Source organism: Malania oleifera, chromosome 7 (assembly GCF_029873635.1).
Source record: "Malania oleifera isolate guangnan ecotype guangnan chromosome 7, ASM2987363v1, whole genome shotgun sequence".
NCBI classification, from domain to species: Eukaryota; Viridiplantae; Streptophyta; class Magnoliopsida; order Santalales; family Ximeniaceae; genus Malania; species Malania oleifera.
The window spans coordinates 106837535-106864619 of NC_080423.1; the positions used below are offsets into that span (position 1 = coordinate 106837535).

The following is a 27085-nucleotide window of genomic DNA, read 5'->3' on the forward strand; positions in this document are numbered from 1 at the left end:
TTGGTTCATTTCTTGAACATATGTGGGGGAAGGAATTATGCTAAGTTTCACTTTTTAGCGTATGATTGGATTGTAATTTTGAAGGGAAAAAGGAAAGAAAAATAAAATAGGTAGAAAATTTATTTTTCAGGATAATTTTTTCTCTATACCAAATACTGCTAAAAATGAAATTTTATTATAATATAATCAAAAAATAAGAAAATTCAAATGTTAACGATGCTTAAAATTTAAATTTTATTCATTGATTTGATGGATTTTTTTTATTCTTTCTTATTTTTTTAATAACCAAATATGGAAAATGGATTCCTCCATATTTTTTTCTCCATTCTCTTATATTTTTTAAATTCCAAATGGGTCTTAAAATGGGTCAAGTCTCAATTCACTATATTCAATTAAAAAAAAAAAAAAAAAAAACTTCAACAAAATAAATGTTATAAATCGAATCTAATCCTAACTTGCAAGAAACAGACCGATTCAAGCCTAGTTCTTTTTTTTTTCCCCTCCATTTTTTTTAAAGAAATTAATTTTTCTCAAAAATAATAATAACATAATTAAAGAAAAATTTTGAAATTTTAGTTGAAGCATGCAGGTTAACTTAGTTAGTCTATTGTTCAAGTTGGGGATTATATATTAGCAGAAAATTTTGCATTAATAATTTTAAAATAGATAATAAAAGTAGGGATAATCGTGGTTCAATTAAAAGAATAAGAAAATATTGCAAATTAATTCATATAAAAACTATTAGAAATTAATGAAGGGAATTATAAACAAACTCTTAAATGACTTGCCAGAAAATTTGAAAAAGAAAAAAAATTATGTGAGTGCTTACTTGGTAGATGTGTTTGCTTAGTATGGAAAAAATCATCTTTGTAATAATATTCTTCAATTGGATACAATAGATTGAGAGTCATTAAAATTTTTATATTTTATGCTTAATATAGAAATAGTTGATGGTAAAAAAATATGGGTAGAAATTGAGAAATTGAGAAGTTACCAACTATAATCAATTGCAATAATAGAAATATTTTCACAACATTGATAATTAATTAATGCTCCGAGATTAATTAAGTCTATATAAAGTGGTTCAACCCAATTCATGTTGTGCATGGTAAACAAGGTGAAAAAAATGACTCTCATCGGTGCCACCTTAAAATTCTTCCTCTCCATGGTCGACGGATCATTGCTTTTAAAAGATTTCGTTCTTAAAGATTTTTGCTTGAAGGGTGAGAAGAAGGTCCGTGTCCATGGCGAATCAGCGAAAGTCACTTAGACTTGTCAAAGTATTGTAATTTTGAAGCTTTATATCCAGAGCGTCTTTATTTTTTTAGGTCGTTTTATTTTGTGTTTGTTTTATTTAGTTACATGTGTGTATTAAAGGTCACATGTTTGGCTTTTTATTTTATTTTTACTTGATATAAAAGGAAAACAGTATGCATTTATACAAGTACTTAATTGTGTGCTAAAATTTGATATCTTTCTTTCTATTATTTGTGCATTTGTACCTTCCGGCTATTATTTATCATCATGAACTAAAATAGTTTAGACTATTTGTTGAAATATTGAAAAGGGGTCGTTGAAAACGAAGTCATTAGCATATTCAAGTGTACTAATTTTTTTAAAAAAATTACAAAATATATTTTTTTTAAAATTTGTATAAATATAAAAAATATATAAATTTAATTTTAAAACTTTTTTAGGAAAGTGTTCAAATTTTTTTAAAAATAATATTTGTAAGGGGGAAAAAAATGAGAGAAAAAACTCTATGAGTTAGATCCATTTTAGGTACACCAACTGCTACATTCGGAATTTGATTAACTTTGAAAACGGGTGCATCTCAAATTTCATATGTAAGTTTAATAGGGTCTCTTTTAGGAGGCTAACAAAAATTTATATGAGGCCCATGACATGACATGCTTAGATTATTTTGACATATCCCTTAATAAAAATTTACTTGTGGAGAGATGAATATGGTATAATATAAAATAATATTAAAATTTATCTAAATTACTATAAATACAAATTCAAAATTTGAAATCTATATTCCGGTAGCTATAATTTTTCTTCAATACAATTTAGTTTATCAATTTAAATACAATAACTAGTAAAAAGGCTTGCATTTTGGTTCATACAACATAAATGTGAAATTATTTAGAAAATAAAATATGAATATACGGCATATTAATATCGAAAGAGTATTACAAATGTAAAATTTAAAATAGAAAATGATTCTACATAGTTAATTGAAATATTTTTTTTAAAAATAAATATCTCCACAATATGTATTATGTATATGTAATAGAGACTATTTATATTTAGTAGACAATTTAAGTTTTTGTGTTAGGATCATTTCACATTTGTTAAAAGGTTGAATTTTGAAAATAGTGTCCACAATAATTTAATGGTTTTTGAAAAATATATTTAATAAATTATACTGATAATTTTAATATCAGTTAGTTATGTTATACTTTAATTATTCTTATTCTTGTATAGTCGATATGAGTTATTTAATAGCAATATTAATCTCTGAAATTCAATATGTTATACTTTAATTATTCTTATTCTTGTATAGTCGATATGAGTTATTTAATAGCAATATTAATCTCTGAAATTCAATAACTTAGATATATAATTTGATAATTATATAAATTTATTTAATAAATTAGGTAGATAAAAGATAAATTTACCGTGTGCAAATATAGAGAAATAAATTCTATCCATTTTAAAGAAATATTTTTGAACAAATAATATATATTGTCAAAAAATAATATTGATATATATATATTAATTAATATTTTAATTTTCTTAATTTTTATTTATATTAAAAATAATTTTTTTATTTTTGATAGTATTTAATAGAGAAAGAAAATATAAGGGAAAATGAGTTAGACCTTATTTTCCTTTCCTTTCTTTTTTCTAAATAAAATCTTTAATCCAAACGGACGTAAAAATATTTTGGTATTTTTTTTTAAAAACTCGGGAATTACAATTCATATTTAGAAAACTTAGGTCATGCCTTTGACTTTTATCCTTCTTTTAAATATCCAGAAAGCTATCAAATCTCCCCATAGAAAATTGCAGACTCCATTATTTGGATGAATTTCTAATCATCGTTAAATATACTAATTTATATGCCCAAAATAAAAAATGAAGAAAAAAAGACCAACCACAGAATGTATAAGTTTTTTTTTTTGAAATCAAATGTCAACAGAACCTTATAAATATTTTAAATTCCTGTTTGAAACATCTGAAAAAATAAATACCATTTAAACAAGTACTTATTTTAAGTATATATGTCAATGAAAAAAATATTCAGTTCACATTTAAATAAATACTTATTTCAAAAATTACTTTTAAAATTACTTTTTTTTTTTTAAATAGACATTTAAAAAAAAAAAAAACTTATCTAAAAAAATACTTATAATAAGTAACTCTAAATTATTTTTAAATAAATATTTTTTATAAATATATATATATATATATATATATATTTTATAAGTAGTTCCACAAGACTTTTAATTCTCGCCCATATCTTTTTCTCTATATATGCATTAGATATATAAATATCATTTAAAAGGGAAAAGGGTCATATCTTTTTGTCTCTCTCTCTCTCTCTCTCTCTCTATATATATATATATATATATATGTATGTATGTATGTATTAAATATATAAATACCTTTCAAAAGGGAAAAGGGAAATAGGGAGGAAGCATGGATCCACTTGGGCTGTATGATTAGATTACAAAATGAAGTGGGCCACTAACTTCATTTCTTAAATTTTCAATTTTCCCTCTTCATATTGCCTAAATTGTATAGAATGGAAAATGATTCAGTATGTTTGTAAAATGTGAGATGGGTCATGGGTGCTCGGAAATATTGGAGACAGCAAAGTGCTTGTGCTTCCATCTCATTCACTGTCAAGAGATTGCTCTTTATTCTAACATCCAAGCCGAAGGGAGAAAGCAATCAAATTATAACTCGAGGCAGCTTTTGAGAAGTGTTCTGGTTCTATCCAATATATCTACACAGTTTTAGCTCTTAATAAAACACAAAAATAATTAGCTCACTCGTTGTCTTCGCTTTTTGACTTCTTTTTCTTCTTCTTCTTTGTCTTGCCCTCACCATCAGCCAGGAGATGTCCATTTTCATCTTTACTCTGCTTCTTTTTCTTCTTTGTTGATCCTTCCTCCGCACTGAACCCATTCGCACCATTTGAGTTCATGGGAGCCTGATCTCGCACCACCTCAGACTCCTGCTCTAATTTTCGCTTCTTCTTCTTCTTTTCGGATTTGAGATCCACAGAAGCATCTCCATTTGTATTGGCCTGGCAGTTATCTTCTACCATTGTGTCATCCTCTTCAACCTTGGATTTCTTTTTCTTGCTCTTCTTTACGGAAGGTTCAGATGCCTCCACGTCCATCTCTGCTCCTGTGAAAATATGCAGCAATACATGTGGATAAATGATTATTAAAAAGCTAGAATAGAAAAACACCCCAGCAATAAAAACATCCTTTATGATACATAAACATCATGCTATTACAGTAAACCCCATGATACATAAACCATATATTTATGTTTGTCCTAAAGCATTTGAATATCATGTGAATTAAAAATAGTCGCTCCATACACCTTACCTTTGTTTTGAGCACCGTCCATTGCAGCTTTCATTACATCAATGTTTTTGCGAGGTGCAACTCCCTTGTCATAAAAGTCCAGCCGTTCCTCAACTTGTTCACGGAGTTTCTCCCCGAAGGCAGTGGTATTCCCATCTGCATTCACAAGATGACATCACATTTTCTAGCTAGAGAACTATAGTGCAGGAGAAATTTTTTCAAAATTATATACTTATCTACACAGAAGAGGTTTAATAATATTTTATCACCCTTTTTCTCTTACGGTTGTTCTTTGAAAAAAAAAATGCCCCTTACCTAAAAAACAATCAATTCGAGATGCAATGGAGCACTTGTTTGCAAGATAACGGGCCATTCGACCCTTGTTTCGGGCAGATGCTCGACCAATGAAGGAGGAATGAAAAATTAAACCATACTTTGGTGTGTTTCCCCGAGTTTTCAATGCCCTGAAGACGACCATAAATACATTAAAGACGACATTTTAAAGTGTCAAGATATCAATCCAGCTGTAGGATGGACTCCCTTCTAAACTAAAAATTAAACCATGTCAGGGAACGACTGTTACACCTGAAAAGAGCCTTCTCCGCACCAAGGATCTGAAGTGTAGAAGATGGGCACTTCGCCAGATTTGTGAGACTACCAGCATGAGAAATCAAGCGTGCCCCAACAACTTCACCAATTAGAGATGCCAAATTGGGTGCAATGTCATTCATCTTGGTAACTAGATAATCATAAAGCTTCCTCCTGTACTCTGAGAGGTCCATTACCCTCTGAGCACATTGCTTCACATTAATCAGATCAATTGGCGATAAATCCTGTCCTGCATAAAATAAAACCACCAAATGAATAAGATACAGATGAGATTTTCAAACACAATATAAATTCAAGAAAATACCCATTGAAGCTTTTGCAGCTTCTACAATCTCCTTAGCTTTATCTTCATCTCCAAGTATGTCTGTCAAGCCTGGGATCTTATCTTCAGATAACTCTGACTTGTTCTCCACATACGTTGCAATCTTGGCATAGAGATAGTTGTCATTGACAATCTTCACTAATTCGGGGAAATGCCAAGAGTACCATTCTCTGCAAAGAAATGTCAATCAAATGGTATTTTAAAGGGAAGCCAATATCGAACTGTCCAATAGAAAGAGCCAGCATATCAGTATCAATAATAAACCTGACTCTCATCGAGAAAGAATTTATATCTTTGTCAAGAGTATCAAGAAGGAAGATGGCCTGAATAACCATGTTGTCAACTCGGTTAACATTGAACTTGACCTTTGCCCGGCTATAACTGTGCCCCAGACCAAGTTGTGCCTTTTCTAGGTCACCAGGCTATAAGAATTTGAAAGATGAGAAGGAAGTCAAGTTAGAGAAATCATTTCAGGTGGGGAAACAGGAAACAGCAAGGCGAGAAGTTAATGCAAACCTTTAGGTCTTTGATAAACCTATCAAAATGCAACCGAACCCCACGAAGAAGCTCGAGCACAAACTCATTGCTTTGACAAGGAATATTGGTCACTTCATATATGTGTGAACCAATCTTAGGCTCTGACACACCTAAACTGAACTTAGGTTTCTTACCCTCCTTGACTTTTGGGAGATTAAGCTCCAAAAAGCTCCTCAATTCATCAGTCATAAGCCCTGGAAGCCAATCACAGCAAAACAAACACAGATGAACTCCAACGAAAGAGCGAAGGCGCACAAACTGAACCAAGACCAGTGGTAGAGTACAAGCCAGTGGGCATTCCTTACAGTGAAAATAGAATGAACTATGACCAGGCTTTGCTAGATCAAAATCAATAACATCTAATATTTGCTTAGTCTGATTTCTGAGAAAATGAAAAGGTAAAAATAAAATTAACTTGCATTTGGCAGCATGGATTTCAAGCCTTGGGTTTGGAGTAGTGCAGATCTGAAAAAAAAATAAAATACAAAATACAAAATTGTATCAAGTTTTTTTCAATCCATATAAATCCAAACCCATGGCTCAAACTTCATCCTCCCAAATAAAGAGTTAAGACTTTTTTACACAGGCTAATTACTGATGGAGAGACTCCATTCAATTGAGGCTAATGCAACCATCTCTTTTAACTGAAATTGAAACAAAGTCAAACCAAAGCATGCCAATGGTGTTAAAAAAAGGTAGAGAGCATTACAGAAATTTTAGAAATAATCATCGCAAAAGCAAACCATCAAAAGCATAAAATAACTAAAAAAAAATCAATGGCAGAAGAGGGATAGAAGCACCATAATTTAGGAAATCCTTTAACAATTACAGATATGAAAATAAAGATAGAATCTTTTATCCTGGTCCATTATAATAGTCTGAGAAAATAAAAATAATCAACTTGATTATGATTCAGAAAAATGAAAAAAGCAACCTCCTGAACACGATAAAAAAGAGAAATAGTACTAGTAACAACCTAATGGCCCTATAAATTACCATGCAATGAACTTTAACAAATTTCTGAACGCGCTTCTACTGAGCCAAATAAATGCAAGATCTTAGTTCCCCTTTTCTCAAATGTAATATATTTACATTAACTTCCGTCATTTGTTTACTAGTAATTATTCAAAATTTTTAAAAATTTTGCAAGAGTTTTAAAAAAAAAAAACCAACAAATTGGCAAAATTTTCTTGCATTTTCTGAATCGGGAGTGCATATACACTACAACTACCTCTGGTAACGTCACTGCCATAACTATACTATAAAGGAAAGTCCCAAAAAATCCAAATAGATGATAGGAAATATCAAATACAGCCTATCCATGAAGCAAAATTAGTTCCTTAAAGAAGTATCAAATATAAGACTTATAAAGAAATATGACACTTTGGCTATTTTCAAAAAGTTGAATTCTTGTATCGAAACTAGATGACACTTGATAAGCATCATTCAAAAAAAAAATTTAACACAATTTTTTCAGCTTAGGTTCACAACCCAAATAATATGAGGCCACCAATGCACTGTTTCACCAAAAAAATGCTACCTGATGGAGTTCCTGTGTGTATTTTTTCAAATAAATTGGTAAAACACGTTGAACTAAGTAACCTTCTTCAAGTAACTACATGAGTATTTCCTTCTGGCCTAAGTAAACTTACTCCAGGGGGTTAGATATTAGAACCTCAAATTCCATGGTAACTTGCCCGTCACAAAAGAGTTCCTTCCAATCAAGTGGATATACCAGTGATTGTGGAACTTGACTAAACCATCAAGTTCCCACTTTTGCCCATTTCAAAAGCTCATCATCAAAGGCAATATGCCCAAAGGAATTCTTGTTCAAGGGCGCCTCTGAGCCTTCTTGAGTCTTAAAACAAGCTATTATCCTTAGGAGCATCCAGTACAAAAACTAATGTCCCGTTTGGAATTCAGAAAAATATTAGGAAAGGAAAGAATAATATCAAGAAATCCTCATTTTGGTGTTTGGTTATCAAGGAAAATGAGAAAGAAAATAAAAAATATACCAAATCTATAAACAAAAATTTGATGTTACACATCACTAATTTTTAGTTTTTTCTAATTTTTAGTCATATTAAAATAAAATTTTATTTTTGATAGTATTAAATAAAGAAAAAAATATAAAAGAAAATGAGTTTTCTCCCTATTCTACTTTCCTTTTCTTTTGCTATGTAAAATCCTTGATTCAAGTGGCCCTTAAAAGATTTTCAGTCCTATGTCCTACTGACAGTGAGGTATGTTCATAAGACTGACTCATTCAATATTGGCACTTAAATAACATGCACTTTTCAATAAATTTATTTTAACATTAATTACTTCAAAATCATGAAATTGAATCCAAAAATTAGTAACAGCTTTTAAAACTGAAAGCAGCTTGTAAAATTCCAACCACCTAAATGGGGTGAAAACGAAAACAGATTAGCCGGTAACAACTCCATGCCCCTGTAAGTAACCTTGAAATGAACTTTACAACCACCCCAGAAGTTAAAAAGCACACTTCTACTGAGCCAAAGATATGAATGGAGTTCAATGTTTTTCAAAATATCACGCAATGTGAACTATGTTATTCAAAAAATTTTCACTTTATTATTTTCCTAAAGTTTCTTAGCAACCAAACAAACACAAAACAAAAGCAAGAAATGAAAAACAAACCAACCAACATAACAAGCTAGTACAAAGTTAGGGCGCACTCTCACCTTCAGAGACCGAGTTGCATTGTTTAAGGGCATCGAGCGCTGATTCAAACGGCTGAAAAGCAGCGAGCTTCACAACTTTACCGAACCGATTGAGATCGGAAACTGAACTCCGAACGGCCTCTGTGTTCTGCCCGATCTCGTCGAGCCCATGAGCCAGGAAAAGTGAAAAAGCGGAAGCCGACTCGAAAAGGATGTATAGCGCCATTAAAAATTCTCTCCTAGTCCACTGGGTTTGGTGAAGAAGAAAATTGCACCGCCGCCAACGGAAAGCGGCGGGAAGGATTTTGGATTGGAGCTGGATTTGGGGGAGGGCTTAGGGTTTTATGAAGAAGAAAGTGCAGCTGGCCCGCACGCGCGATTGCCACGTGCAGGTTACACGCCTGTTTATTTCTTTTGGGTGACCTAATAATTTTCTTAGGCTTTTAGTTATGTGCTCAAATTATGTAGTTTTAGGTTTGAGCTTATTGTCATATCTAGTTAAAAATTTTACCTAATTTTTTATATTAATTGTTTTAAATGGGTTGAAATGTAGTGATGTATTTGATATTATTTTTATTTTTATTTTTTAATTATTTTTGTTTATGTATACTAAATGAATAGATTATGAAATATTTATATGCATTGTTAGTTTTTTCTCTGCAAAACATCAAATACTGACCTAGGTTGGTTGTTCTGCTTGGGCACCTGGTTGCCTAACTTGGGTTCGTTGACCTGATTTGTCAACTTGGTTTACTAGACTATCTGACCAACCAACTTAATCATTCATTCATTAACGAAGAAACTCATGCATCCACGACTTTAACTTTGAATAATTTATTCCTTGGCGAGGGAATTCATGTATCCGTTATTGTAACTCTTAATTGTACGAATGTAACTCTTAATTGTCGACGCCTTGATGAAGGAACTCGTGTCCCAAAGACAATTAGTTGAGGAGGAAAGGGGAGGAGGGAAACAAAACAGGTAAGTCCAATCATTCCTTATTTTCTCTTTTCTTACCTTAATTTAGTACTTTTTCACTTTTAGTCATTGGAGAGATTCCCCCGATTGTCATTGGGACTTCTCGAAAGTGAAATCGCATCCTTACGTATTATTAGTAATGAGGATTGGTGATCCTTCTTCTATTCAATCAACCTTTGAAGTAACGATTTATTTTTAAGTATCAATAGTTTTTGTTGTCAATCTTCAATTGTTTTTTAAACTTAAAACCAAAATTTATAGTTTTCACTTATTTTAATGACATATTGTTAAAAAAATCCTTAATTGTAAGAACCCGAACCTGAATATAGGGGTTAATTATGTAAAAGAGGGGTAAAAATGAAAATTGCACAGAATTCATCGACGAGGTCATAATTCGTCAACGAAGATTGAAGGCTTCTCGTCGACGAAATTCAGAAGCTCGTTGACAAGTGAATGCCGAAAGATCCAAGAAAATGTGAAATATCTGGCTCGTCAACGAGGCTGTCGATTCATCGACGAGGCTAGTGAAGAATTCGTCAACGAGAACCCCATTTCGTCGACGAATCCCCTCGGGTCAAAGGCCTATAAAAGGTATTTTTGGGTTGCTTTGGGACTAAGTTTTTCCCAAACTCTCTCTCTCTCTTTAGAACTCGAAGCGCTCTCTATCTCTCCTCGATTCCTTCACCGTTTGTTGCCTGATTCGCAAATCCAACGTTACTGCGAGGATTAGCGAAGGATTCTTAGGAATCTCATTTCGAGCAATTTCGGGTTTTGGGCTAAAATCGAGGTAAGGCTCGGTTTTCATTTCTGATTCAGCATATGTGTAGTAGTACTGATTGTAAGCATATACTGTACTGTGATTTGTAGGTTTTGGAGTCTCGACTCATAGTTTTGAGGACCGTAAAGTTCGTGGTTGGAATTCAGGTTAAGGTAAGGGGATTCGGTTTTTATCAGTTTATTTTCAAAATCGGGATCAGTACGCTTGTAGGTTACGATCGCATGTATGTTATGACTACTTATTTGGGGAAATCCATAGGGTAAAAATACGGAATTTTTTGGTTATAGTTTTCAGGAAAATTGGGGATTTCGGGTATCATCTCTACTTTGTTTTGGAAACTGTTGGTTATGTTAAAATTGTACTATTGAGATGACCGTAATCCATATTTGCATAAACTGTATACTTGAAATTGTAATTGATATGATTCGTCGTAAACCAAATAAGTGTGGTATGTATGGATATATGTATTTGTTTCAGGTATTTGTAAAACATTTATGTGGCGGCTAATTATCGTACGCTGAAATGTATAGGAGCGTGAGCTCCAAAATGATTCAAGGGATTTGTAAAATAGTCATGTATCGGTTAACTACCGTGGGCGATAGTGGCCGGCTCTATATCCAGGGTGTGAAATATCACCAGTATGTTCTGGCTGGTCACCGAAGGGTGTGTTCTACACCGTATGTAGCAATGTAATCACTGTGGGCCTGAGTCATCGCTTCGTAGTTGCGTGTGTAGCAATGTAATCGCTGTGAGACTAGGTGACCTTGTGTACTTGCGTATGAAGCAATGTAATCACAATGGGCCTGATTCGTCGCATTGTAGTTGCGTATGTAGCAATGTAATCGATGTGAGACTAGGTGACCTTGTGTAGTTGCGTATGGAGCAATGTAATCACTGTGGGGCTGAGTCGTCGCATTGTAGTTGCGTATGTAGCAATGTAATCAATGTGAGACTAGGTGACCTTGTGTAGTTGCGAACTAGTGTGATGACACTGACCGTATGTTTTGGGTATCGTATGTACTGGAATGGTTTTTGTGAAATACTGAAACTGTATGTATATGTATGAAACTGTATAGAAATGTTTCAAACTGTATCGTATCTTTTATAGTGTTATGAAGTATATAAAATAACACTAGTATGTCACACACTAATATAACCTGTTTTCTTCCTTACTGAGAGGTGTCTCTCTCCGAATGTACGTACAATGTTTTTCAAGTCTTTCAGGTAGCCGTAAGTAGCATCCTAGAGTCTGGGAGCAAGGGTGTCGTAGCTACTACTAGTACCTATTAGGTACGAGTTTTGGTATCCAGGTTATCAAGGTAGTTTGGTAGACACTTGGGGTATGTTTTGTATTATGGGGATGTATATCCTGACTTGTATAGACTCTGGTATGATACTGTTTATGTATAAAAGATCGTATTTCGCTGCATATTATGGATGAGTATGGATGTTTGTATGTATGTATGTGGGCATCTGTTCACCCCATGGGGTTGGACCCTCACTTTGTATTGTATCAGGTATGTTTTAAATTAATATAGAAACATGTTAGGTTACAAAATTCACACTTTGGACCCACCTGTGGGTTCGGGGTGCGACATTAATATCCAAAATTAATGTTTGTCAATTAAGTTGTTCTTGTTATTGTTTAACTTTTAATTAATATTAAAATAAAAAATATTTTAATTTAAAAACAATTAAAAAAATTTACCATAAATTTTTTTATTTTAAAAATAATAAATCCACTTAAAAATATTTTTATGAATTTTATATTATTGTGTACCATATGATTATCCTTATAAAGTGAATTTCAATATCTAATAATTAAGTGAGATAATTACAATAATTTATAATAACATTTTAATGATTTTATTTCTTTTTCTTATAATTTTTTTATTATTATTATAGTGTTATAATTTTTTTTAGTCGTATTTCAAGTTGTTATTTCTTTTAAAGATAAAAGCGGGCAACTATTTCAGATTGTTTTAGTTTTAAAAATAAAACAAAAAACTGGGAACCAAACATTAGTAATCTATTTAGTTATTATATTTTTTAAAACTAAAACAACTATTGCTTGTGCTTTTTGAAGTACTAGTAGTGCCTCCCTGTAAATAAAATACAAGATTGTGAATTTATAAAAATTACCAAAAAATCAAAAACCATATCGAGTTAAATTTTGTTTTGCTTTTTCTGATTTTATGTTTTGATTTTGGTTCCTAATAATGTAAAATTTCACTTCCTATGTTGGTTTCTAACCCAAAACTAAATTGAAAAACTAAAAATCAAAGTAATGAATAGTTATGTTGTATATAAAATATATATATATGCTAAAATCCAGTTGGACATCAGGTAAAAATGCCTTATTATCGCGCCCACAGGCATGGCGCGGTGGAAAGACATCAGCACGTAAGAAGGAGCATCGGGGGTTCAATTCCAGGTAGATACACTTACGGAATCAGCGGTACCTGTGAATGGTGAGAATTTATTCTGTGAGTCAGCGAGGACCGTGGATGGTGAGAGTTTACTATGTGAGTCAGCGGGGATCGTGGATGGTGAGAGTTCTCTGTGAGCCAATGGGATCGTGGATAGTAATGGAGATGTGTCCCGAGAGTCGAGTTGGTCAAACGTCCAATTGATGTATGAAAGTCGTGTCCGTATTCCGAACTTTACCTGATTAACGAGACCTAGGGGGAGGACGCTCATTCGTAGGTTTGGTGCTGCACCAGGAGGTCCGAAGGATTTGTTGGTAGTTAGAGTTCATATGTAATAATAATAAAAAAAAATGCCTTGTTGTCATGAGATTTCGTATCTTTACTCGTATATGTTTTTATGATTATTAGTATTTTAATTTTTTTATGTCAATTAGTTTTTTTATTTGATCCAATTTCAATATGTGTATCAATTTTCTTTTGAAACTCATAAAACTTTTACGCCCTTTAGTCTATTATTTGTTTATTTTAATTTTTTCTCCCTCTTGTTTGTCAAAAATTCTAAAAATTCAGACATTTATGTGATTTGCACTTGATTTCGCTTTCACAAAGGCATTTTATAAAATAGTTTTCTTGCCTCAGTCTCAAAATCAAGATTTTCATGGGGTTCTTATGAAACCTATTCAAAAAAAAAAGTGAGTATAGGATGCATATATTTTGTAGGATTCTTTCATTTCTAAAGAGTATTAAGATTTTCATAGCATCAAATTAAATATTCAAACAAATACATGTTGGATATAATATTTTTTAAAATATTGAAAAATGTGCCAATTAAATGTTCCCTTATTTTGTCTTTGATAGCATGAATATTAAATATTAAATTTAAATTTATGTTAATTTAAAAAAAAACTAATATAATTTTATATAATATTTTATTTATATTCACACAAATTTAAATTAAGAGTTAAAATTTATGCATTCAAATAATTTCTCCTTTAAATTGACTGTATATATATTTATTCTCCGAATCTCAAGTCCACTGTGTAATTTTAGGGCTTCCGGGCACTTCCGCGACGATAGCTACGGCCAAGCTAATGCCGGATTCAGTTGGATAATCACCATTGTTCTGTCCGCTCGTCAACCAGGTACTTATTTGCTTCCGTCCGTTCGATGATTCGCTTAATCTGCAAAAATTTTCTGCGCAGAAGAGTTGCAGGTTCATCACCACTCAGCCTGAGCCATGGCTGTGTTTTCTCGACCTCATCCCTAAAACCCACCTCAGAAACCTCGAATTCGGCAGACCCACGATCTCTCACAGTTCAATATCTCGAAAATTCATGTGGGCTGCCCTTAGAATCGGCAATTTTAGCTTCTAAGAAGCTCCACATAGCAACCACTGACGCACCAGACTCTGTGTTAAGGCTCTTGAAAGCTCATGGACTGAGCCAAACCTTCATAAAAAAGTTTATCGTTACTCGGCCATCGATTCTTATGGCAGACCCAGAAAAGACCCTTAAACCCAACATCGAGTTGTTTGCATCTATGGGGTTTTCTGGCACAAATTTAGCTAAAATCATCAGCAAGTACCCTCGGATTCTGGAAACTGATGCACCCGCGGTTGTTGGGTTCTTCAGAGCTCATGGATTCACTGAGAAGCAAATGTCAGTGTTGACCATGAAGCGCCCTGTTTTGTATGGGTGCAATGCTCATAAGGTCTTCAAGCCAAAGTTGGAGTACCTCAAATCATTAGGCTTTTCAGATGCTGAGATTGCGAAAATTTTATCGACGGAGCCGTATCTTTTGGCAAGGAGTTTGGAAAACCAAATTGTGCCTAATGTTCAACTGCTTAAGCGCATTGTTGGCTCAGATGAGAATGTGCTTAAGGTGATCAGGGCATGCTACTGTCTTATTGAATTTGATCTGGGGACGATGATGGAGCCTAACATCGCAGTCTTGAGAGGCTGTGGTGTCCCCGAGTCAAGAGTACTGAAGTTGATAATGATTCAACCAAATACGTTTGTTATAAAAACTCATCGATTCAAGGAGATCGTTGAAGAAGTTTTGAAACTTGGGTTTGATCCTGCCAATTATCTTTTTATTCTAGCTATCCGTTCATTGGCACTAATGAGTAAATCGCTTTGGGAGCAGAAGTTGGAAGCCTACGTTAGTTTTGGCTTGACAAAGGATGAGATTATTTTAGCGTTCAAGTCACAGCCCATGTTTATGATTAATTCGGAGAAGAAGATTAGGAAGTTGATGGATTTCTTCGTGAATGTGCTGTATTTAGAACCCTCCAGGATTTCCAGGAATCCAAATCTTATGCTGCTTAGTTTAGAGCGCAGAATTATTCCAAGGTGTTCAGTTTTGCAACTATTGATGTCAAAGAAATTGATTACAGGTAATGTAAACATAATTTCTGTATTCAAAATAACTGAGAAGATGTTTCTGGAGAGGTACGTGAACAAGTTTCATTGTGTTGTTCCCGAAGTTGTTCAAGCACACCAAGGCAAGATTGAGTTCAAAGGGTTTCCCAGTGATGGTGCTATGTCGTCGTGAGATCCTTGTTTTGGATCTGACTACCTATAATGGAGACAGTTCCGAAGGTCGTGTTTTTCAACTACATAGTCGACCTGAACATTTCTCCGTCATAATTTTTTTTTTCGTGGGCTGTTCAAGAACCCTTCGTCCCCCTGATCACTGTCATGCCATCTGGATGACTGACAGTTCTTGAAAGATCATGAGCCAATTTTTCTCGGACAAGTCGAGGCATCCAATGAAGTTCAGGCGTGTCAGTTCTTAAGACTGGATTAAATTTATAAACCTGATAAGGCTCTCTCCCGACCAAATTCATTCGCCATTTCTGATCTTTTATCTTTGAATTGTAATTTCTTTAACCAACTGTGTAGTAGAGTAATCTCTGTTCACTCTTTCCATTGGAGAATTTGTTTACAATTTTGATCCATAATGAAGCTTACATGTTCTACTTTCACAAATTTCTGGCATTAAATGAATAATCTAATCAGGAAAATGTATCTCAGCAATCTAATAATTGGACTCCCAAGTTTCCAAGTGCATCTTAACATCCTAGGAATTTGATATCTACTTAAGGGCTTATGCTTTTATGTACATGAACAGGTGGTGCTCTTCTTTTTCTCCGACTTAAAACTGAAGTTTGCTTTGCACTCGCATAATGATGATCAGTAAAACATTAGATGGACAGAGGGAAAAAATGAACAAGGAAGAATTTTTCTTTATGTTCAATAGCTAATGATATTTACCTAGTTAAGCATGTAACTGATTGTTTTACAAAGATGGTCAGGCAACGATAAGGACTAAGATAAAATGGAAAGAGGTTTTGATAGGCAGCGATCTATCCTACTTTATGTTTTATGCATTTTGCTTTTAAGTGCTCAAGTAGAGATGCTCAAGGGAGTGTGTACAATCAGACTAATGGCCATCCTTCAATGGCATTATGATTTATGAGATCAATGATCTAACTGGCTAATGATGCCATTGCATCAATTGGCTTGCTAAGGAACCTTGTTTTTTTTTTTTTCTCTCTTTTAATAAGTTATGAAATATAACGTTGAGGCATATCTGCATATTTTGGTTTTTTTTTTTTTTATACCCCTCCAATAAAAATCAAGAACAAAAAACACAAGATGGAGAAGTTGTAATGCTTAATTCACACTAGAGATCAAACCTCTCTTACTGCATGTCTTCTCTACTTTCTTTACTTCACCAAAATTGCCTGCACCCTTTCCTTGTCCATTGAGGCCTGAGGCACTGATGGCTTGATCAATTTCTGGTGTTCTCAGCATCATCTTCACTTTTTGGTTTATACTCTGGAACTGAGGAGCTTATTTGGCACCCAAACATTCTTACGAGGCAGATTAAGGAGCATATCCTATTTCACCATAGTATTCTCTCAACATACAGTTTCTTTCAGGTTCTCTCTAAAAATACTTTATAGACATTATTTTATCTTCTCCAAAGGGAATTTGAGCATTGCCTAGAGCTGTGATGGCATCCTCAAATCTTTGCCTTCTTATAAACTTATCTCTCTCTCTCTCTCTCTCTCTCTCTCTCTCTCTCTCTCCACTACAACAATGCTTTTGCACATCCCAAATAGGAATTGCATAGTGGTTGCTGAAATACGTTCATATAGCTAATTTTGTTTGCTGAAAGTGAAGAAAGAAGGATAGAGATTGCAATCCTACATATATCTAAAGTGTGTGTTTTTTAAATGTTTTTTTTTAAAAAATAAAAAATAAAATGAAGGTATAACTTAAGAGAGAAAGAAGAGAACAAGGGTTGAAGAACAAGGCATACTACTACAACAAACAGAAGAAGAACCAAGATTTGCTGCAAACTGATGAACCTAAAGAACCGATAAAACCAAGCTAACAGTGCCAATAGATTTCGCTGAGGCAATGACACATTGGAATTTCCTTGTGATTATGAAAATGCTTGAGATGTCATTTTTGAATTTAAACATCCTATGTTCCAATGGTCTTCACTTTTAATATACATTGTTATATGAAAATTGTCATAGTTCGGGGATTTAACTGTTTGATTCTCATGTTAATTAGTTCTTTATTTTTTTGTTAAGCCTTTTCCCTCTTATTCAATCAGGATCAAATGTTGTACAACAACCAAGTCTTTATCGTCACTGAGTGGGATTGACTATATGAATCCTCTCTTGTCAATTTGCAGGATCTAGGATCAAATCTTATATCTAGTGCTGCATTATTCTGTTGCCCAAAAAAAAAAAAAACAAAAAAGGCTAGTTCTTTATGTTTTTTGGAATGGACAGAAAACATGGAGAACTTTAGGCTTCGTATAATTGAACAGTAGATGTTCTCAATATTTTCCTATGAAAATGTACTTTTTTTTTTTCTTTCATTGATTGGATATATTTTACTTATTTCTTTAGGAAAGTCTTTTTTTACAATTCGAGAAAAGATGTTTTCTACTAAGTGTGTTTTTCTCTTATATACAATGGAAGATAAGCATTTTCCTCTCAATCAAAGAAGACCATTAGAAAAAAATTTTGCCTACAAATTGTGTAATACATAATCATAAAAATTTTATGGCTTAAGAAATGCTATTGATTGGAATGTTATAGTTTGTGTAAAAATATGGATAAACAGTTGAATGTGGTTGAACATAGTTCTTGCTAGCAAGATAAGATTGTTAGTGCTATTTAATCTGTTCCCATTCCTTACAGAACACCTATGATTGTGTTTGTTGGGTGTTACAGCTCTCATTGATTTTTGTTAAATCTTCTTTTCTCTTTGGATCCAGAACAATTTGGATTCTTGTTTACCTTAGTTGCGGTTAATAAGGTAGGTTCATCAAAACACCAAATCATCCAATGTAAAGACAGTTTTGGTGCTAGTTATCCAACTACAAAAGCAGCCCCATAGGCTTTTGCTTTCCCGTCCCTAAATTGCTTTTGAATAGTATCTAGTCCTTGAATTTGATACCAAAAATCAAGTATCCATTTTCTTTGGATATTAGTGAATATATAAAGTTGCCCACTTGGGATAAAATGAGTAAATTATTTCTAGAGGAAAGATTGACTATGTTTTCTGTGATGGTTCTCTTGTAAACATGAATAATTTGTTTTCCTATTATCTCTTTGAATTGGTAAAAGCATATCCATGTGATGTCTGTCCTGTGTCTAATGATGACAGGTTTGATATGGTTAATTTGCTTAATATTGTTATGTGTCATAGGAAGATGTAGAGAAGATCGTGGTTCTTTTGTTGAATATTTTGACAAAGGAATAATGTATTATTTCACGATGGTGATTGAGATCATTATTTTGTCTCAAATTATTGTTCTTAAGATTCTTTTGAAGTTTATTAACCATTTTATCTTATTTAATGAGATGGATAGGCTTAACTTGATGCCAAGATGTGGGGAATGTTAGTTTGATATCTAGAATTGTTCATTGTGTTAATTGGACTCTTCTTGGACCTTCTATGACCACAATTAATTTTGATAGTTCCATTCATGTGTTGCTAAATTATGCTACTGTGGCTTTTGTAATTTGCAATAGCAGGTGAAGTTATTACTTCTAATGCCGTTAAGGAGGGCTTTTGCTTTGTTCCTATTGTAGAGTGCGAGGTTCTTTGGGCGGCTTTGCTACCAATGTTGGATTAAGGCCTTTGTCGTTGTTGTTTCCGTTTTCACTTGAAGGATGTAGTACCTACAATCAACTCCAAAGAAGCTGTCAGTCTTGCTCGTAAGTGCTTCTCACCCAGCTACCCATCTTAAAATTTCTTAGGAGGCTTGAACGCAGAGATGGAAGGTTTGAATGTTATTAATTAAGAGATAGTGGATTACGACTCTAATTTTTAACTTGTTCATATTCTTCATGTTTTTAGCAAACAAATTGTTTTAGGAGTATGGTAGGCACCATCTTGTTGTATGGATTTGAGTTTTCAATTAGTAAGATTTAACTTTCACTTATTACCAAAAAAAAAAAAAATGCCAATGGTCCTTTAAGAGTGTTTGATACAAGAGTCAAGATTAATCATTTGATTTATTGTTTTCATAAGAGGTCTTTGCAATGTAAAAGTTAACTTTGTTAGATTCATGTATTGCTTGATATACTATTGGTCTAAGGGGCTCCACCTTTTACATTTTAATTTTATGGTGATCTAGCATGATAATAGGTTTGTATCTATTAAGAAATTGTCCCACTATGTGGGGTCGGTTATATGAATCTTTTTTCGTCAATTTATGCGATCATGAACCATTTCTTTTGACAGATTGAGGGATATTAAAATCTTACTCATTATCTCCTTCCAAATTATTTTGGGTCTACCACTACCCATTCTACTGTCCTCATAGTAACTAATTCACTCTTCTTCATTGATGCACTATGTGACCTACGTTGCAAGTATCCATACCATCTAAGTTGTCCCTCACTTATCTTATCTTCGATAGGAGTTACATCTAACTTATCATGAATATGTTCATTCTTTAATTTATCTTTCAATGTTATAGTACTCATTCATTTAAGCATTTTCATTTAGGCAATTTTTACTTTTTGGATATTGTGTTTCTTTGTCGCCAATATTCTGATTCATATAGCATAGCTGGTCTTATAGCAGTACTATAAAACTTCCCTTTTAATTTTAAGGGTATTCCACAATCACAAAGCACACTTGAAGCACTTCTCTATTTTACCCAAATTGCTTTAACTCTACGTTACATCATCTTGAACTTCTCTTTCAGCTTGTAGAGTAGATCTAAGGTATCGAAATCTTCAAGTGCTATTTATTTCATCATCATCAAGTTTAACTTTGTTTCCAATATTTCTCCTACCATTACTAAAATTATATTTCATATATTCTGTCTTATTTTTATTTATTCTAAAGTGTAATGATCCCAAAAATTGTATGCATGGAAATGTAAAAAAAATTAATTAATTAATTAAAATTTAAAAATTAAATAATTAAACGATAATTATTAATTAAAAAAATATAATAATATATTAATATAATATAATATAATTGTTTATATAAACTTAAGTTAATTTCCCTGAAGAGAAACAGAGAGACGTTCTCTCTCTTTCTGCGCCATACTCTCTCTCTCTCTCTCTCTCTCTCTCTCTCTCTCTCTTCAACTTTTTGACTGATATTCGCTCGATAAAAAATCAGAAAATACTGCTGGACTTTATTTTCGACCATCGACATTTCTACCGGAGCAGATTTGTCGTGGGACGACGTAGGTCGTTCTCCTAGGGAAAGGTATACTCCCTATATTTCCTTAATTTCTCCTTTAACCTTCCGCTAGATTAATGATCGGGCACCACCACGGAGTCCTAATCTCGATCGTCGTCATTTTGGTTGGAACAAATTTTTAATTAGGGGGTCATAGGCACCACTCCAAAGTGAGAGTGAGATTTAGGGAATTAAGGAAATTGGTTGTTTTCGGGGGTTTAATTATTATTTGAAATTTATTGGCTTAAGAAATGTTAGAATAATATTTTATTTAAGGTTGATTTGATTAAATTAGGATTATTGAATCAGGGTTCGAGTGAGCGCCATAGGCATCGTTTTGGGGTCCTTGCTGGTGTAGTTTCAGAAAACCGGGAAAGGGGATTAAGTCAAGTCAGTAATTTTATGGAATTTGAGTCAATTTAATTGTTATGTTTATATATATGACTTGATTTGAGAATTTGGAAGTTAGTTTCGAAAACCCCGTTCGGATTAATTCATTTTACAAAATTAGGATATATATGTATTTTTGTATAAAATGAACGATGGACAATTGAATATATATATATGAGAGCGTTTAAATGTGAAATTGTGTGGCAGATGATCTGAATGAGTGGAAAATTATAAAATACTGAATTATTTGAGAAATACTGGAAATACTTATGAAAATATTGAAACTATTTATGAAATGCAGGAGTTTGAAATAATGGCCAGTGGCTGGGTATTATTTGATTGGCCAAGGGCTAGGATTATTATTTGATAGCCGAGGGCTGAATTTTAATTGACGGCTATACGCCGGGTTGTATTTTGTGGCCGGAGGCCAGGTTTTTTGAATAATAGGAAATATATGTGAATTGATATTTTAAATGGTGATTTTTATTTTCTAAATTGCATGATATGCTTTAGGAACTCTGGGGACCAGTATATTGTGAGTACGGTATCGTTGATAGGGATTTGTTATGTGGCCGTGTGCACTCACACCTGTGTTGAGAGGTGTAGGGTGGCTTTGTTCGATTTGCCTACGTGAGGAAAATGTACCCCCTGGGTAAGGGCAATTGGACCAGCAGCTGGAGCTGCATATACCTGCGGAGTATGTTAGTAAAGAGTACAGACGACTATTATCTGGGTGGATCCCCCAAGACATTAGTCCAGCCTTCGGGCCACACAACCCGGGAAGTAAATGACGTGTTTGTCACATGGAGCGTCTTATATGCATATCTATTAATTTATGTGAATACGAATAATTAATATGATAATTTCGAGGGTTTGTTGAGAAAGGTGAGTGTCCTAATAGCAATAATGGTATTAGAGCAGAGGGAAGTTACTTGTATGAGCGGGTAATCTTTCCTATCATCAGCTAATTGTGTGTGTGAGTGTAAAATAAGAATAATTTCATAAATATGTTTATCTACTTAGTGAATTGATTAATTTCTGTACACTAAATGCATGCTGGCTACACGCTGACATTAATTTAGTCTTTATCTTACTGAGCTGTGCCTCTTCCCTACTTTACAAACTATCTTTTCAGGAAATCTTAAGGAGTGGGTCTAGCAGGTTAGAGGAGCCGGGCTAGTGATTTAAATTTATGAAGGTGGTATGTATGAACAGAGATTTTATTTTTGTATAGTTTTATGAGATGTAATTATGTGAAAATTGAGATATTTGTGTATAAAGATAGTTAGAACTCTGGTAATATAATTTGAGAATTTTGTATTTTATTTTCGCTGTGTATATGTGTTTCATATATGAGGAATAAGGTATTATGTACATAGACGTCACTAAAGTTTTATGATAAGTTTTAGAAAATAAATAACTTTTGTGATAGATCTCCCACGCATAAAACCAAATCGATAGAAACCCTAAAAATACTACATTGAATTGATTGAAAGTTGTCTAAATTATAGCATTGAACTTACCAAAAATTAAAACTGTTACAACGAGTTCAACAAGATCCTAAATTACCACATTAAACCAAGTTAAACTTCATTGAAAGCCTAATATTTCGCATCAATCCAAATTGAAACCCTGGGCCCTCTAAAATAGTCTATTGAAACTAGAACAATGACAAAAAGTCAGTGTGATTGGAACATCAATTGCACTCTTGGATCTCAAAATAAAAGAAGATTATGCCCCCTTACCGAAATAGAAAAATTTTAAAATGACAAATCTTATACATGTTATGTTATTTTTTTTTATATGGTTTCATTTTCTTTCTTTTTCTTTTTTAATAAAGAATGTGGTCAATGAAAATATTGTAGTTACAAGAACATATAGGTTTGTTTTACTTTTAGCAGGAACTTGTATTTTTTTTTATACATGTATTATATATATATATATATATATATATATATATATATATATTGTTATCACATTATTGTATTATTTCTTTTTATGTTTATGTCATTATTGCATATAAATTACTCGAAACACAACGTACATTTTTCTTAGATAAAAAATTTTTATTTTATATATTTCATTGCATTATTATCTTGAACAATTCTTATAAGGGTAATAGTAAATTGATAGCATATAGTTTCTTTTGTTTCCACTCATTAGTGATACCAAATAGGCAAAAAAATATATTCATACCAAATAGGCAAAAAAATATATTCATTCCGATTTTTTTTTTATCAACCGAACAAACACGAGTATCTCATTCTTATAATTAAGAGGCTTGTTTTATGAAAATATTTTTATTTTAATTTTACTTTATTATTTGCCGGACGATGTACATAAGATGTTCAAACCAATGTTTTATTGAATGTAAAAATCCACAAGTATTTTAAAAAGATAAACATTATACCTCTTAAATATGTATAAAAAATACAAGAATGAATAATATTTTCAATATAACAACTATTAAGCATATATACCTAATTAAATATATGTCTTAAAACTTTCAACAATCATAAATTAAAAAAAAAAATCAATACCTAATAACTTAATAAACCAAAATATTTTAGGGCAATATGATCTTTAAATTTTAACAATCATTTTCATTTTAATCAATAAATACTATTTTAAATATATTAATGACATATAAAATACCATATTAAAGGGCATTAATGCTTAATCAACTAAAATAATTAGAGTAATTTAGACTCAAAATCAAGATTTTCATGGAATTTCTTATGAAACCTAATCACCAAAAAAGTAAGTTTGGGATGTATACATTTTGCAAGATTCTTTCATTTCCAAGAATATTAAGATTTTGAAAAATGTGTGAATTAAATGTTCCCTTATTTTGTCTTTGATAGCATAAATTTTAAATATTAAATTTATGTAAATTTAGAAAAAAAAATTTTATATAATATTTTATTTATATTCCTACAAATTTAAATTAAGAGTTAAAATTTATGCTTTCAAATAATTTTCTCTTTTAAAATGGACTTGTATATTGGTAGGGCTGTCGCACTTCCGCGACGATAGCTACGGCCAAGCTAATGCCGGATTCAGTTGGATAATCACCATTGGTAATCTTCCGCTCTTCAACCAGGTTCTTATTTACCTCCATCCGCTCCATGATTCGCTTAATCTGCAAAAAATTTCTGCGCAGAAGAGTTGCAGGTTCATTACCACTCAGCCATGGCTGTGTTTTCTCGACCTCATCTCTCAAACCCACCTCAGAAACCTCGAATTCGGCAGACCCACGATCTCTTACAGTTCAATATCTCGAAAATTCATGTGGGATGTCGTTAGAATCGGCAATTTTAGCTTCTAAGAAGCTCCACATAGCAACCACTGACGCACCAGACTCTGTGTTAAGGCTCTTGAAAGCTCATGGACTGAGCCAAACCTTCATAAGAAAGTTTATCGTTACTCGGCCATCGATTCTTATGGCCGACCCAGAAAAGACCCTTAAACCCAATATCGAGTTGTTTGCATCTATGGGGGTTTCTGGCACAAATTTAGCTAAAATCATCAGCAAGTACCCTCGGATTCTGCAAACAGATGCACCCGCGGTTGTTGGGTTCTTCAGAGCTCATGGATTCACTGAGAAGCAAATGTCAGTGTTGACCATGAAGCTCCCTGATTTGTACGCGTGCAATGCTCATAAGGTCTTCAAGCCAAAGTTGGAGTACTTCAAGTCATTAGGCTTTTCAGATGCTGAGATTGCGAAAATTTTATCGATGGAGCCGTATATTTTAGAAAGGAGTTTGGAAAACCAAATTGTGCCTAATGTTCAACTGCTTAAGCGCATTGTTGGCTCAGATGACAATGTGCTTAAGGTGATCAAGGCATGCTATTTTCTTATTGAATTTGATCTGGGGACGATGATGGAGCCTAACATCGCAGTCTTGAGAGGCTGTGGTGTCCCCGAGTCAAAAGTACTGAAGTTGATAATGATTCGACCAAATACGTTTGTTATAAAAACTCATCGATTCAAGGAGATCGTTGAAGAAGTTTTGAAACTTGGGTTTGATCCTGCCAATTATCTTTTTATTCTAGCTATCCGTTCATTGGCACTTATGAGTAAATCGCTTTGGGAGCAGAAGTTGGAAGCCTATGGTAGTTTTGGCTTGACAAAGGATGAGATTATTTTTGCGTTCAAGTTACAACCCATATTTATGATTAATTCGGAGAAGAGGATTAGGAAGTTGATGGATTTCTTCGTGAATGTGCTCTATTTGGAACCCTCCAGAATTTCCAGGAATCCACATCTTATGCTGTTTAGTTTAGAGGGCAGACTTATTCCAAGGTGTTCAGTTTTGCAACTATTGATGTCAAAGAAATTGATTACAGGTAATGTAAACATAATTTCTGTATTCAAAATAACTGAGAAGATGTTTGTGGATAGGTACGTGAACAAGTTTCTTTGTGTTGTTCCCGAAGTTGTTCAGGCACACCAAGGCAAGATTGAGTTCAAAGGGTTTCCCAGTGATCTGGTGCGATTATCTAAATTGTCATGAGATCCTTGTTTTGATCTGAATACTTATAATGGAAACAGTTCCAAAGGTTGTGCTTTTCAACTACATAGTCGATCTGAACATTGTTCCATCATAATTTTTTTTTGTGGGCTGTTCAAGCACCCTTTGCCTCCCTGGTCACTGTCATGCCATCTGGATGACTGACAGTTCTTGAAAGATCATGAGCCAATATTTCTCTGACAAGTCAAGGCATCCAATGAAGTTCAGGCGCGTCAGTTCTAAAGACTGGATTAAATTTGGAAACCTAATAAGGCTCTCACCCAACCAAATCCATTCACCATTTCTGATCTTTATCCTTGAATTGTAATTTCCTCAACTGACTTAGTAGAGTAATTGCTGTTCACTCTTTCCATAGGGGAACTTGTTTACAATTTTGATCCATAATGAAGTTTACATGTTCAACTTTCACAAATTTCTGGCATTAAATGAATAATCTAATCAGGAAAATATATGTCAGCAATCTAATAATTGGACTCCCAAGTTTCCAAGTGCATCTTATCATCCTTGGAATTTGAAATCAACTTAAGGGCTTGTGCTTTTATGTACATGAACAGGTGATGCTCTTCTTTTTCTCCTACTAAAACTGAAGTTTGCTTTGTACTCGCATAATGATGATAAGTAAAACATTAGATGGATAAAGGGAAAAAATGAAGAAATAAGAATTTTTCTTTCTTTTCAATAGCTAGTGATATTTACCTAGTCAAGCATGTAACTGATTGTTTTACAAAGATGGTCAGGCAATGATAAGGGTTAGATCAAGTGGGAATGGAGGTATGGAGGTGTGTGATAGGCCGCGATCTATCTTAATTTTATGTTTTATGCATTTTTCTTTGAAGTGCTTAACTTTAGTTTTATTGAAGTGGGGATGAAAGTAATGTTTTATCCTAAATCCTTATATGACTCAAGTAGAGATGCTCAAGGGAGTGTGTACAATCATACCAATGGCCATCCTTCAATGGCATTATGATTGATGAGACCAAATTGACCAATGATCTAGCTGGCTAATGAAGCCATTGCCTGGCTTGCTAAGGAACATATTTTTTTTTCTTATTAAGTTATGAAATATAACATTGAGGCATATCTGCCTATTTTGGTTATTTTTTTTCTTTTTTTACCCCTCCAAAAAAATCAAAATCAAAATCAAAAATAAAAAGCACAAGATGGACAAGTTGTAATGCTTAATTCACACTAGAGATCAAACGTCTCTTACTGCATGTCTTCTCTACTTCCTTTACTCTACAAAAATTACCTGCACCCTTTCCTTGTCCATTGAGGTCTGAGGCACTGATGGCTTGATCAAATTTCTGGTGCTCTCAGCATCATCTTCACTTTAATTCACCTTTATTACTTGGTATACACTCTGGAACTGGGGAGCTATTTGGCACCCACACATTCTTATGAGGCAGATTAAGGAACATATCCTATTTCGCCATCGTATTCCCTCAACAGACAGTTTCTTTCAGGTTCTTTCTGCTAA

At 33.2% G+C, this 27085-nt stretch overlaps 3 protein-coding genes across 3 annotated transcripts; 2 read left to right on the plus strand and 1 right to left on the minus strand.

The window, feature by feature from the left end:
- Positions 1 to 3873: 3873 nt before the first annotated feature.
- On the minus strand, positions 3874 to 9182 carry LOC131159463 (nucleolar protein 56-like). The gene is made up of 8 exons (XM_058114395.1): positions 8784 to 9182; positions 6058 to 6272; positions 5806 to 5963; positions 5524 to 5711; positions 5196 to 5448; positions 4926 to 5074; positions 4632 to 4766; positions 3874 to 4425 (listed from the first exon to the last, which is right to left on the minus strand). Exons 1-8 carry the CDS (start codon positions 8986 to 8988, stop codon positions 4061 to 4063), a joined length of 1668 nt encoding a protein of 555 aa, XP_057970378.1. The 5' UTR covers positions 8989 to 9182; the 3' UTR covers positions 3874 to 4060.
- A 4776-nt stretch (positions 9183 to 13958) lies between these two features.
- Positions 13959 to 15937, plus strand: LOC131159464 (transcription termination factor MTERF4, chloroplastic-like). Its single transcript, XM_058114396.1, has one exon. It carries the CDS (start codon positions 14115 to 14117, stop codon positions 15498 to 15500), a length of 1386 nt encoding a protein of 461 aa, XP_057970379.1. The 5' UTR covers positions 13959 to 14114; the 3' UTR covers positions 15501 to 15937.
- An 8107-nt stretch (positions 15938 to 24044) lies between these two features.
- On the plus strand, positions 24045 to 26020 carry LOC131159465 (uncharacterized). The gene is made up of 2 exons (XM_058114397.1): positions 24045 to 25423; positions 25514 to 26020. Exons 1-2 carry the CDS (start codon positions 24202 to 24204, stop codon positions 25588 to 25590), a joined length of 1299 nt encoding a protein of 432 aa, XP_057970380.1. The 5' UTR covers positions 24045 to 24201; the 3' UTR covers positions 25591 to 26020.
- Positions 26021 to 27085: the final 1065 nt, after the last annotated feature.